The 15237-nt window shown below is 36.6% G+C and overlaps 1 protein-coding gene across 1 annotated transcript; it reads right to left on the bottom strand.

The window, feature by feature from the left end:
• Window positions 1–8018: 8018 nt before the first annotated feature.
• On the bottom strand, window positions 8019–15053 carry Yod1 (YOD1 deubiquitinase). Its single transcript, XM_047521436.1, has 2 exons — window positions 14546–15053; window positions 8019–13576 (listed from the first exon to the last, which is right to left on the bottom strand). The coding sequence occupies exons 1-2, from the start codon at window positions 14886–14888 to the stop codon at window positions 12873–12875; spliced, it is 1047 nt and encodes a 348-aa protein (XP_047377392.1). The 5' UTR covers window positions 14889–15053; the 3' UTR covers window positions 8019–12872.
• Between the last annotated feature and the right edge of the window lie 184 nt (window positions 15054–15237).

Raw genomic sequence — 15237 nt, 5'->3', positions numbered from 1 at the left:
CACCTTTGCGGCAGACAGAACAGCAGAGCTGCCTGAGTACTCCGGGGCTATGTCCTTGCTTCCTGATGTGTCATTCAAACATGTGTGATGTCATAATACTAGCAAAACAGGAAGGGCATCTCCATATCAGAAGTTCAATGCAACTAGAGTTCACCCAAGGATGGAGTCACTGAAGTTGATCCAGCTTCATAGGTGTGTGATTTGAACATTTGCTAAAAAAAAAAAAAAAAAAAAAAAAAAAAAAGAATTGACTTATGAGCATTAACTTAAAAGAGGAGAGTAGGCACAGTCTTGTCTATGAACAGACATAGTTTTTCAGTTTATAATAAAATTAGAATAATAGGAGGGCCTTCTATCTTTTCTCAGGTAGAAGCAGAGACACAACCAAAATAAACTTCCTTTTTCCTTTCAGAAATTTCCTTTCAAAAATTATGAAATATTTCAGATATCGTGACACAAAGCCACTGTACTTAACTCTCCATTCAAGCCAAAGCCAAAGCCAAAGCTACTCCTCTCCCTGTCCTTCAAAGCACACACATATCTTAACTGAAAGAAATCACAGTCCTTCCTTAAATGCTTCCCACTCTTCATGTTCTCGAATGTTTTCCTTGGAATTGATCTTAGTTTTGCTTTGCTTTATTTTGGTTTGGAAAAAGATGAAGTCTCTTAAGGTTTCAAGAGAATTGGGAAGGTAGACTGGACTACACAGGAGGGAGGACATCCAAAGTCAGAAAAATCTGGAAGAATAAGACTTCCTTCTTGATGAAGGTGATCATTTAAGGGGCAAGTGTATGTTGTTGCTCTGTGTATATGAATTCACGTTCGATGACCTGACTCTGAAGTTTAATTACAGCTCAGTTCACCTGAGTCAGCGATTTCCACACCCCTCATCCATCCTTGACTGCTGTTGCAGTGCAGTCATCTCTACGCTGGGGAGGCCATGCTGAGGATGAAATAGGAAACAAGCCTCTGACAACACACTTCCCCATCCAAGTGCCTGCCTGTGCACATACACACACATACACACACCACTTCAAAACCAAAATGCACCACAGACAGTCATTGTTAATCTTTCCTCTTTGGGTTCCTTACAAAGTTGAATTGGGCAAAATGGTTGTGGACAACCATTCAAACCATCCATGATACTTATATTACAGTCACATCTATTAGTGTCTTCTTCCTTTCCAAAGGAAAAATGAAGTTACTTTGAATACATGCAATTACCATCCTTAGGAAATACTTAGTGGCATCTCCTTTTAGGGTACTATGTACTGGGGCTCAGAGGGTAACCTCTAAAATATTGAGGACAGAAGGTTTATTATCCAAGGGGGGAATGGGGAACCAAGAGCTTGCTTTAAAGAGAACATGACTAGAGAAGGATTCAGAGGAGGATAATTATAACTTGGCTATAAATCAAAGGATTGATAGACCAGATTAAGTCATAAGATAGATGACCAGGTTCTCACCAGAGTAATATTGGTGCTAAGCCTAACATAATTAAATAGGAACTAAGGGGTATAATTAAGTAGAGTTGGATGAAGGAGTTTAGACTTTACTTACTTATTAAGTAGTTTCGGAGCATGCTTTATTTTTCTTCTTTCTTTTTAAAAGTAGGATTTCTTTGGTCTACTTACCATGGAAATTTGGAAGATGTCCTTTTCTTCCCAGAGCATTTGAAAGTTTGAGGGCTGAGATAATCCCTTAGCATCAAAGAGTTGGGTTAGGGCTAGGGATATAGCTCAGTTGGTAGAGTGCTTGCCTTGCAAGCACAAGGTCCTGGGTTCTAATCCCCAGCACCACAAAAAAAAAAAAAAAAAAAAAAAAAAAAAGTTGGGTTAGGAACACCAAACCTTAATATGTTCAAGAAAATATGTTCAAGAACTAATATTGTCCATGTCCAAACTGCTGAAACCTATCCTCTCTTCTCTCTCTCCATGTCAGCTACCTGCATCAAGATACTTATTTTCACCCAGGCAAGACACTTCACAGCAATGCTTGCCTATCTCCAGTGAGAAAGCTCTCATGTCTGTTTCTAACCTTCATTCTCTCTACTCTGTTCAGGACTTCACCCTTTGTAGGATCATGGACCATTAGGGATGGAAGAGACTACAGAAATTGCCTGCTGCACATGTTCTATTTTTGTAGATACACATCAGTTATTTCTCTCCTTAAAATACTTTCATGGGTCTTGACAGCATTCAGTAGGAAATTCCAATTCCCTATTATGGTAGAAGGGGACCTTTATAAGCTGGTCCTACATGCTTCTTTTATCAACTTTTCATTTGTATTCTTTACTACGTCCACACCCAGTTTTGATGAAACTTCCCTGATTTCATGCTTCTGGACCTTCATACATGCTATACCCTTTGCTTCCCACCATTATCCTTCTAGCTCTGTCTACCCTTCCTTCAAAGTTTAGCTCAACACCAACTTCTTTTGGAATAGGATTTTAGGTATAGTTTCTCTGTAATATCTTAACATGGCAGACATATGTCTAGATTTAATCCACTAGGATATAACTGTCCTCTCCCTCTGTAAATTTGGAACTCACAAAGGGCACAACATTTTTCTATGTATAATTCTTCTAAAAGTTATATATAAGGCCAAAACCAATGATAAAACTTTTTGGCAACTTAAGTCGTTAACACACTTGCCTTTTAAAAATCCATACTTTGAGATGGTAGTGATAGATAATCCACGTACTACTACAATTTTATTGTTTTTTCCCTAAATTTTGTCAGACATACTATCAAACTGTGCATTGTTTTTAGAAGTAATAAGCATTGGAATATCAGAATTATTTTCAGAGGTTTTTGATGTTTTGATGTTACAAATATATCTATTAGTTTTCTACTGTCGTAATGAAATACCAGAAACTGGGAACTTATAAAGAAGAGAGGTTTATTTAGTTCAGTTTTGGAGGCTCAAAGTTCAAACCATATGATACCAGCTCTGGGGAGAACCTCATGGTGGACGGCATCACACTGGCAGGAGCCCACATATAAGCAAGAGATCACATTACTAGATAACTCAAAAAACATGAGGTCAGAAAAGACGTCCTGGTAGGCCCCAATTCTTAGAGGTCTATCACCTCTTAACATTGCCACCCTGGGCACCAACACATGAACCCTTTGGGGGCGCACTCATACTATATCCAAATCATAACAATACCTGTGAGTCTGAGATACTTACAAAGGCCTCTAGCTGATGATGCTGTATATCACAATGATTTACAACACTTATAATAAGTTGGCTGATTTTATCTTTCTTAATGTGCTTCTTACATGCTTTATGTTGTTTACTCATTGTTATGGCTATCTAAAAATTGGTTAATAAATTAAAAATGTTTAATAGTACTTGCAAAGAATTTCAGCTCATAGCAAGTAGTCAAATAGTGGAGATGCCCGACAACACTATAGGTCTCCTAACAAGCGTCTAACAACTCTATACAGAATTGCTTGTTGAAATTGCCAATCTAATAAATTATTTCGCTTCCTAAATTTGGTATTTCTTGGACCACTCTTCATAGAGTTTGCATAAAATACTCCATCAGTATGCATTTATTGCATATATTTTTGGTTATAATGACTCAGCAATAAACAGAGTCACAGGACATAGTCAACATGGCAATAGCTATAAGAAAGGTACACAGATGAGACTGTGGCTGTCTCTCCCTCTGGAGTTGGTCCATATTCTCCCTTGAATGTGTATTTCTTGCTTTACCCCCAGGCCCTCTTGCTGTTAAGATGACTTGAATTTTTCCTTGAATGTATATTTTTTACTTGACCCCAAAAGTCATCTCTCCCTTGAGCTAACCTCATTCTCTCCTGAATATGTATCTGCTTTTCTATATGAAACTGTCTGAAAAAAAGAAAGTAAACTGATGAGACCATGACCATTTATATCTCCTACTTGCTGTTATCCTGGTTACCAAAAATACCACCTTTAATCTTTTATTCCACCTACCAGTATTTCCTGCTTTCACTTTTGATTTGATATTATTGGGTTCCCTTGAGTCATTGACATCTCTGTTGATGACAGTGGATTGGTACCATTAAGATTCACAAGTAACAACCTCAGATGGGAACTCTACACTGCCAGACAATTGCTTCTTTAGGAAGCTGAAGTTTCCAAGTCTGAGCCTACTCTTTGTTCTCTCCCCTCAAACTTTCCCCCTCTCTTTCATCCTCTTTACTTTCAGATAATAACTAGGTCACAGATTTTTAAGAATTTAGTAAGAATACAGCAGCCAGGCCAGGAATTTCAATTTCCAAATCTACCTTCCTTTATATCCATTTTCTTCTGTTTGGTACAAGAGAACACATGTTCTTCCTATAAAATTCCATCATCTACATGTGCTCTGGATCTCATATCATGAACTCAATCTCTGCAACCTTTCTCCTATGTCACTTTGACCTTTCCACTAAAAAAATTTCCACCAGCATTCAAATACACCATGCTATAGCATAGTGCCTCCGGAACCAAACAGCCAGCTTTATTCCCTACTTTTGCACTTACTGGCTGTGTGGCCTTGGGAAAGTTATTTAACCTTGCTAAGCCTCAGTTACCCTATTTATAAAATTGGGTTGATGCTTCCACTAATAGATTAGTTAATACACATATAGTACTTAGGAGTACCTGGCACATAGTAAACACTTAATACCTACAAGTTGCTGGTAGCTTAAAGCTTAAATCTTTGCCCCCATGGTCCTACACTTCTTTCTGTTCTGTCTGTTGGGTCCCCTTCACGGTCATACTTCTTGGGTTGTTTACATATGGTAAATCCATTTCCCTATTTTCCATTGACTCTTTTAAAATTTTTTATTTACTTTTTGATTTCACAAAGTTATGCTTACACAGATATAGCCAAATAGTTCTAAAAGTCTCATTAGAAAACAATACTAGGTACACAAATTTTTTGGTAATCCTGTCCATATAACATGTTTGTGCTGTCTTCATATTTTCTTCTTTCTCCTATGTAAGATAAGGACTTTGTTCTTTCTCATACTGTTCTTTGTCCCTGACATCTATACCCACATCCTCACCCCCATACTATTTTGTATTATAATGCTTAATATATACTGCATACATTGTTTCCTTTTATGATTAAATAAGTGCTATTGACACTTGTGCAATGAGAAATACTATAGTTACTCTTTTCCATATATTGTTTCACTCCCCACTCCCACCCATTATGTAAATGTCCTCTCAGGACATTCAAATACATTAGGTCTTCTATCAATTTCATTCTGGAAAAAAATTTCCCAGAGAATGCTGACTTGCTTTCATTTGGCTAGCTTGTTTGCTAGGGAGTTCAATAACTATTGTTTTGATATGTCATCATACTTAGAAAAATCCTTTCACTTTGCTTTTTTGTTGGATTAGCTAGAGTTCACATCTTCCTCTTTCTTGGGTTATTCCCCTTCTTTTGGTACAAAACATTCTCCAGCAATTTCCTGAGAATGAGTGCATAAGATCTTGTATGCCGCCCAAAATACCATTTTTCTATCCAAAGGTGTGATCTGATGGTATGGCTAGATAGTTTTAGGTTAATGGCTGCTAGTTTCAAGTGTTGTTGAAAAACCCAAAGCATTTCTAATCCTAAATTTTAGGTCCTTCTCTTTATCTCCAGTATTCTGATAATTCCATGATAATGATGATGATGTGCTAAGTCTTAAAAGTTTTTATTTGAACCTCTGGTTCCAGTCAGGCCAAAAACCCTTGGAATTCCCAGATACAAGAGCTAATAAAATTCCTTTTAGAATCCTAAATCTGATGCATTCCTTAAAATGCTCTAATGTCACCTCAATGATTTTATGATAAATGTCAAAGTTAATGTGCATTTCCTTACACCTTAACTTCATTTACTCATGTTAACTCATTCAAATATATATGTATATATATATATGTATATATATATATATATATCTTGAACATCTATCATGTATCCATTACTTCATTAGGTCCTGGGAATACAGTGATAAAAGAATAGAACTGGTTTCCTACCTTGTGGAGTTTACAAACTAATTTGGGACACAAATATAAACAAGCAATAAAACCTGGTATATATGAAGTGGTGTAGGTGCTTAACAGAGCTAAACGCACTTTAATCTGGGACTTTGCCTACTTCTAAAGCTTCATTTTGAGTTCCGCCCTTGTTTACCACACTGTTCTCAGACTGATCTGAAAAATACCTCATCCTCCACATTGTTTTCAAATGCTATACCTCCTACTTAGAATGTTCTTATTCTTCAACTAATTCCCACTTCTGGTTCCATTTTCAGCCTAGATGTCACTTTCTCAAAAAGGTTTTCCCAGATTCATCAAGTTTAATTTGGTTCTCCCACCCATTAATCTCTTCAATCCCTAAATTTGCATTCCTTTACAGTAGTAGGTGTATTTCTCACTCCCATATATACCCAGTACCAAGGGCAGTTCCTGGCACATCGGATCATTCAAAAATGCTTTTTGATTGAATTGGATATCTATGTATTTCTGAGGCTTTTGACAGTCTACCTTGCAAAAAGTAGCTCAGTATGGATTTATTAAATTGTTTTAACAGCTTATCTGAGATTATTAGTTATCTTCTCCAAGCCAAATTTAAACTTGTCTTCTCAGTCTTCAGTCAAGAGTAAGAAAAAGAAAACTGGATCTTTTGATGTTAAAGGATGGATCCAATGGGAGGATCATTTGGCAGGGCAACACAATTCAGTCTATTCCTTATTTTGCACTTTTAAAAGTGCAATTTGACCAGTTTACTGTCAATCATGTCTGAGAAAAATCTTACATCTGTTTTCATTTTTGCTGTTTAGTTGGATTATTTGGAGTTCATGCCTTCCTTTTTCAAGCTCTGGCAGAAATAATTCAATCCAACAAAATTCATAAAAGATTTACCCACTCCATTGCAAAGTTAAGCATTTAAGTTTTTTCAGCCTGTTGAGATTTTTGAATTGTCATTCATTGTACTATCAGTCTTCTCTGGATTTACATTATCTGTAAACTTCATTAACTGTCTTCAGATAGTGAGTGAAAATGAATACCACTGATAGAAGAAATCAGATGTATCTCTAAAGCTGAACAATGTTTTAAAACTGATTGTTGGACCTCATCGATTTCTGAGAATTTTCATTTCTAACAAGTTCCTAGGTATGTGATGACTTAACTTGGAGAAGCACTGCTTATGGGCACTTAATTGTTCAACGGGCTACCATCACAGAACTAAGACTACTTATAAACCTTTAATATGAGGATTGGTTTGACTTATGTTCAATTTATACTGAATCTGGAATGTATTTTGTCCTAGTACACATATTGGATTACATTATTATGGTCCCACTCCCTTACTTTTTAAAACTTTCAATGAGGAAATGTTAAGTAGTTCAATTTAGGGGCCCTACATTCTGAGCAATTCTAATAACCTTAGTGCTGTTTCAAGTAAGTGTTTAAATGATGACATTGTCAAAGACAAAATAATTTCTTTCATAAATGTTACCATTTTCAAACATATGTAAATTCACAGATTTCAGTCAATTAACAATATATAAGAACACCAGGCATGGTGGTGCACACTTATAATCCCAGCATCTTAAGAGGCTGAAGGAAGATTGCCAAGTTTCAGGCCAGCCTTGGCAACTTGGCAAGAAAGGCCCTGTCTCAAAATAAAAAAAGGGCTGGGGATATAGCTCAGTGGTAAAGACCCCTGAGTTCAATCTCCAGTACCAAACAAAGACAGATGAACAGGAACATTCAGTCTTCCAATTTGATAATTTGTCAGAACGAATACCAAATGATAACTTTCAGGAGTGGATTCAGGGAAAATAAATAAATTAGCCATGGAAGGTTCATTTCAAATGCCCTCTGGTGTTAAAAAGGAGAAACACTTTCTTCTGTTAAGAGTCCACCTAAAGGTCTGGGATTTGGATGATTTTGGTGTACAATCAAAATTTGATTTGACACTATCTATGTGTAGTAGCTATCCACCGGCTTTCTGCCCTGATCCCAAAATATGCTCAAACAACAAGGTTTTCATTAATTTATTCCTTTAAAACAAGTCACTTCATACAGCATTTATATATTTAAAGTCATACACCTCATAAATAAAATCAATGCATCTTAATGACAATGGCAAAATCACATGAGTTTTACAAAATGAAGTATCTTCCAGGTAGCAGCAATGCATTAACTTTGAAAGAAAGCTGGCAGAGACAAAAGAACATTTCAAAAACAATACTGTCCATTCTTCATTAGAAAAAAATATCTTACGTCAAGAAAATGAGCTTTGTTTTGTTTTGCCTTTCCCTACTTTTTCAAGCCATATTCTAAAGCTCTAAGTTTGATGGTCTTGTGGTTTTCTTCTTGCTTGAGGAACCTCTCCTTTACTGTATTAATGCAGGAACTACAGAACCATTGTTATTCTTTATTCCTTTGGACAAACTATACATACTTATTGTGCATTTGAAGCTAAGTTCAAAGATTTTAAAGGAAAATATAACTTTACTAAGTATATATTTCCTGTAAACAGTTTGCGTCTTGGATGGCACCAATGTGAACTGGAAAAACGACAAGAATTGGGTCCCCTGGTCCTTTACTTAATTTATGGATTATAATTAACTACCAAGTAGTTAATTATACCAAAAGTCAGACTCACATAATCTTTTAGAAATTCTTTCTGAGGTTAACCTTTCTGTCTACCTATAACTTAATGAAATCATGCCTCTTCACTATCCTTAAACTCCTACATGTAGGTTACTATTTTAGGAAATAAAAGTATAAAAGGAAATCAGCAAAATTCACATATTCATGGTCTTATACTTTAATGATGCTCCTTTTCATCTATGAGCCTACTATATTCTATGCCAAGAAATGGAGGAAATGGGTTGGGGCAATACAAAGGCATTGCTTGAAAAATTTTCTGAAACTTATAATTTATGACATGACAAGTAATGCACTTATTTGACAATCTCTTCCCTTTTAGTGGGACTTTATTCTCCTTTCTAAAATACCACAGGATTATCAACCTCCATTAAATGCATGTGAATCAAGACCTAACTCAGCACCTCACAATTCAGTATCAATGTAATACCTTTTTCCAAGCCAAATATTCAAAGCACTGTAACAAAGTGCTAGCTAGCTTTTGGAAAAGAAAACATTTACCCTGAATCAGGGAAGTTCCTTTTCATATTGGATGAAATGTACTAAAATATTAAATTCTTAATAAGAAAACATCTTTAGTTAATAAACTAGCTTACTCAAATTAAGTGTTCCACTTAGACTTAAAAATCAGTTTCCTTAAAATAAGTTTGTTTAGAAACAAACAAAGAGCTTTAAGAATCTAATCTTTTAGAAATTGTTAGTCATCTTTGTGCTACAAGAACAAATTTAAATACTGCACTGTATAACATGATAAATTATAATCACTTCATAGCAATAAGTAACATTTTTAAGCTAGGGCACAGATCATGCTCCTAATAGTTACTGAAATTGAGTTCTACTGTTATCAAAACACCAGAATGTTTACCACTTGATACACTAAACACTTATGGCAATAGTTGATTAAGAAGAGCCGATGGTTAGCAGCTCAGGAATTTTATTCTAATGTCCTCAACAAGGTCCCTATAGGGCTAACATGTAAACTTTTATTTCATATTTTTTAAAGTGCTGCAAATAATAAATGTGTCTCAACGTATGAAAGAACATAACTCTTAATATATGCAAGTTTAAGAAGGCCACCTGATTTATTGAAAAAAAAATCTCTCTTGCTTAATTGTACATACTCCCCCATTTCAATTTTTTCAAGACATAGAAAACTATGATTAGCTAGGATACCTTGCAATACCCATGTTTTAATCTCTACACAGGACAGAAGAAATAACCTAGGCAAAAAGTTAGGCATGGCACTTAGGGGCATAAATAAATAAATTACTGATAATGATTTTGCTGGGACTTGAACTTCATGGAACAATGGAATGATTATATAGTTTGTAACAGGTTCAAGCTGACCAGCAGTCAAGCTTCAAGGGTACCACTGGACCACGCTCATTTCTCATTCATGGGAAATAATAATTAGCAAAACATACTGATGTCTTCATGTGACTAACTTCACAAAATTCTCATGGATATTACTTTTAACTTCTGAAGTCACTCTATGAGTGAATCTTCATAGCACTATACCTAATCTTTAATCGGAAGAGTAAGGGAAAGGAAAACAGGTGATAGGGTGGGAAAGTAGTCAATTCATTCTGCCACTAATGTATAAACTGTTCTCGTTTTAATTAAAAAAAAAAATCTTGTATGACAGGTAAAAACTGATAGGAAGAAGGGTTTCATTCTGCTCCTCCAGTGCAAACTTAGGACAGTTCTTTTAATACTGGTAAGTACTAAATCCATAGATTTTTCAAAATTCTCATGATGAGGATTTACTCACATGAGTAATTTTTAAGAGTTTACTAAGTGCAGGGAAGAGAAAAAACCCCTTTAAATTCTGAGGCTTTCAGGTCAGAGTTTAGAATTAGCAGTTTAAGTTTTAAGTCCTTAATTATTGTCAGCAAATACTGTTTCATCTTGAATTTTTCCATGATAAGAACACCAAAGTACTAGTGCTGAATCTCAGCAAATATTAATTTAAAAAGTGAATTCTGAAAGCAATTTGAACATTGATGTCCACCTGGTGAACAGACAACCTAGGTAAAAGATAAAACAGAGTAAGATTCCAAATAAATACTTGACAACATGTAAATAACAATTATAGTGAAGGGGCTTAATTTTATAAATTATCAGTGTTCTATGTCTTTCCATGTTTTAAATTAATCTACTGTAGATAACATATACTCAATTTTTAGGTAACTATATTCAATTTTAAAGTGACAAAAATGTATGCTGGGAAATATCAAAACATAAAACATGACAAGCACATTATAAATTACTCAATAAATATTTGTCACATGAATAAACTTCTAGATCTAAAATTTCAGTAAACAAATATCAAATTTGGCTCCCGAAGTGGCAAGGAAAGTAAATTTTATGAATAATGATGGATAAAAGTTCAATTTGATGGATGCTACCCAGTAGTATAATCTTCATTTACAGTTTTCAATTTAATATTTTCTGGGGGAAAAATAAAGGACATACAAAAACCATCTAGACCAGGTGACAGGTATGAAGAGATTTTCGTATCATCTGTTCATATGATGATTGCCAAACATTAAGTATTATAAGCTCACAAGTGTTATTTTTAAGGCTCAGTAAAAAAGAAACACTTTCAACTCATACTGATAATAATAATTTATAATGCCTAAAACAGCTGTGCACACAAAAGGTACTCAGGAAATGTCATCTGATGATTTGAAGCACACTTTGTGAATTGTTCCTTAAAGGAAATTTCCTCCTAAATTGTTCACCTTAATATTCCTTAATTTTAGGTCATCTTCACCAAGTGAAAGCGCTAAAGGTGAATCTCAAGTTTAAAACATCTGCCAAGAAGATATGTGGAGTTATTAAGTGCTTTAAAGTATCCACTGGTTCTCTAAGCGAGATAATAAAAAAATGAGAACGAGATAACAAAACTTCACATTAAGCCTCTTCACATTGTGTAAAATATATAACAAATTATAATTTAGCATCCCTGATCTTCAGAATTAAGAGGTAGGAAACTTTATATGGAAGATCTTGTAGTGAAGCTAAGTTTTAGAGGGTGTGCCTTGAGGATTAGTTCACCAAGCAAATGGCTACACATCTGACATCAGGAAGAAGCAGAATTCAGAAAGCTGAATAAGGCAAGGATTTAAAAACTTTCATATTTTGGAAGTGAAACAAATTACACCAATTACTTTAAAACTGTTCAAAGGTCAAAATAAAATATGAAAGATAAGTGCTAACTTATAGTAACATGGAATATTCCAAAGAGCATTAATGGAGGGATACTGCCAGCACAAAAACACTGGTTAGAAATGCAAAAGCGCTTTTAAAAACCAAACCAAGGCATAGCATTATCACTTCAAATGAAGACTTTTTCTTGGAGGAAGTGCTCTTAACAAAAAGGCTAAAGAAATTAAAGCCCTCCAGGTCAGTCTGTATGTTAAAAAAAAAAAAAAGCAAAAATTTAGCACTCAAATTTCAAGGAACTTTAAAATAGCATACCCTGCTTAATTTAAAAATCTTGTCCAATGTGACAAACACTAAAACATAAATTGCATTAAAACATGAGGCCAATGGTCTTTTAAAGCTTCAATAAGCTGCTTCAGGCACCTTTTCCCTCATACATTCTACTTTTATACACTAGAAATCTTAAACAGGACCCTATCAGTTCCTGTTTAGATAACATTCTCAAGGAATAGACTTATCCCTGCAAAAATTGCTTGCTGTACTTATAAGTGGTTAAGTACACACTTACAAAGTCTAACAAATTGCAATATAAAATTAGTTTTGACAATTCTGAGTATCTTCATTTGATGAATTCTTAATTTAGAAACTATTAACTCAGTTATTAAAAGGAATCAATTACTGGAGCACTGTGGTTTATGTCCAATGGCCTTAACATGAGGCCTTCCACATTACCCAAAATATGTTTTCTTCTACAAGTTTAGTTTGTAATACTAAAATCCAATCTTCAGGTTAGTGTCAGTAAGTGGCTGAGGACCACCTATTCCGTCACCCCAGCAGAAACCAGGGCATGTATCACCACTGTAGACACACATCTGTAAACTTGCACACTAATTTTAATCTTAACAAGGAATTTCAGTGTCTTAGTGGTTTAAGTTAAAAGGATGGTTCAAGCATTGTGTCCTTTGTTCTTCACGGTTAAGAATAGCTTATTAGAAAACCCAGAGCTTTCTGGATCTGTGAGGTAGTAGGCTTCAACCCTCATTATGCATAGATCACACTTCTCCAAAGTTGGTATGGCCTGTCTCCTTGGCATGTTCCCTTGCTTCTGCTTGTCCAGTTAATCCCTTCTGACACACCATGCATCTCAGGGTGAAGCGGTTTACATCAGTAAATTGTCTCATTCTTCTAGCTTCATCTGCTAATTCCAGTGCTTGTACAAGAACAATATCATCATTAGAGGAGAAAATGGTCAGAGGAGGGGTATCTGGATCAGGGAAGTTTCGCTGAAGTGGATCATAGTGGATGCCATCATAGATCAGTAGAACCCTTTTGGTATATCCTGCATCTTCCCCAAAACGATCAATTCTTACTGTCTGTGTATCTACTACACATATTTCACACTGATAAAACTTAGACAAAATTGATATCTCAATTGCTCCCCCCCAAGTATCATCCCTTTTGATCCAGTCACAGTACTCTTGATTTGTTTTTCCCAGTATTGCCTCACTATAGAAGTCGGGATCACTTGCTACAATTTGTGCTATGAGACGTCTCATCTCAGGGGCACAAGCTGGATTCAAGACTCCTCCTTCAACGACATAGTATACACTGGTAAAGAGGCAAGAGTTGTCTGCTGGGACCACGGTTCTGGTAAGCTCAGGCAAAGTTTCCCTGACATAACTAGGAGCACCATATTTTGTATATGAAGGTGAAGTTTTGGGTCTGGTTTGGTCTTCTTCAACGATCAGCATGTCACCTGTTAAAAATAAAACAAATCCAGAAGTGCAGCAAAATTATAGACAAAATTAAATTACAAACAGGAGTTAAAGCATATAGTGGAGCTTCTAAGAATACAACTTTGTAAACAAGTGATTAATAACACTTCGTTCACTGACTCTTCATAAAGATGAAAAGAAAACAAAGAAGAAAACACTTCAGATTGCATCCCAACTTAGTGAATCCGCTTGGGGTATATTATACCTATATACATACTTAAAAAGATACATTTTGAAAACAAACTTTTCTTATATGCTGTCTGCAAAAAGCACAAATGTTCCAAAAGGTGTTCACTATAGGCTATGCCACTAGGGGGTTCTCCTCCTTCTGAAACTTAATATTTATCTACCCTATTTAGTGCTTACAGAGTTCTTGACACAACAGAAAGCTTTTAATTGTCAACGTTGATGTTCAAATTTTAGTACGGGGCAAAAATGAACTGCTGTTGGTAAGAACTTGAAAGGGCTTTTAGTGAATTTTTAAAAGTTAACTCTAAAATGCATAGTATATCTAACTGTCGAACTACATACCAAGGGGACTGCAAGAAGAAATCAGGGAAGTAAATAAAAAAGTATGATGCACCACTGAGACCTGCTGATCAATGATACTGGGGGAAAAACGCGTCGGGCAAAGAAAATAGGTCCTACATTTTTATACTTTTGCCAACGCAAAGAAAACAAATGAACAAGATTGTTCCCAGCTGATTTAAAAGCAGACTGGGTAAGGAGGACTCCTAGGCTTTTGGCTCCTCTCTCAAGCATGTGTAAACAAAGGAGTTGCTAGACACTTGCCCGGCCTCTGTCAGAGTTCTCTGTTCTTTGATTAGCCTCACCCTTGGCCTCAAAGCCTCCAGCTGATCCACTGCCTCCTTGCCTTACTGGTTCTCTCTTCCCCCCTCAACGTCCTGTCCTCCCAAGACTTCTCCGGGTCCCAACCCCGATTCCCTTACCTGACTGGATGGGCAAGTCCCCCAGAATGGTATCCCCGTTGCTAAGATCCAGGCACTCGGGCGGGTATCCGACAAGGATTCGCTGACCGCCGGGAGCGATCCCGGTGATGGCGGCAATTTGGCCCTGGAGTTCCCACAACCGGGTTCGGCTGGACAATCCCTGCAAAACATGGGTGCCATCCTTGGCCTTGCAGCGGAGCCGCCACATTGTGTCGGCGTGGCCGCCCGCAGGCCAGACACCCGCAGGGCCAGCTTTGGTCCCGCCAGCCGGTTGGGAGACGCCGCCGGGGCAACCAGCCGCAGTGTGGACTCCAAAATGGCTACCTTTTGCGGGGCCAAACATCGCGAGATGTTGCCGGCGTTACAGTTCTCGCGACACTTGGGTCGGCCTCTGCCTTAGCACTCTAGGAACGAGCTAACTCTCTTAAAGTGATAACTAATTTCTCCGCCCACCCTCAGGAGCCCAAGGATAAATTTGTCGGTATTCCTAAAGCACAGCTGTTCTTGCTACCTGTACAGCGAGTGAGGTGCCCTCCGCGTTGGTAGCATATATGCTCAAGCGAAGAGGGCGGGGGAAGGAGTTCCTGAATCAAGTGGAATGTAACCTTGCACCCAGGTCGGAAATTATTAAGTCGGGGCTTCCAAACCACACCAGGAAAAACAGAATCATAAGAACGCAAATGAATGCAAAG

Source organism: Sciurus carolinensis, chromosome 12, assembly GCF_902686445.1.
Source record: "Sciurus carolinensis chromosome 12, mSciCar1.2, whole genome shotgun sequence".
NCBI lineage: Eukaryota > Metazoa > Chordata > Mammalia > Rodentia > Sciuridae > Sciurus > Sciurus carolinensis.
This window is presented reverse-complemented; position numbering and strand designations above follow the sequence as displayed.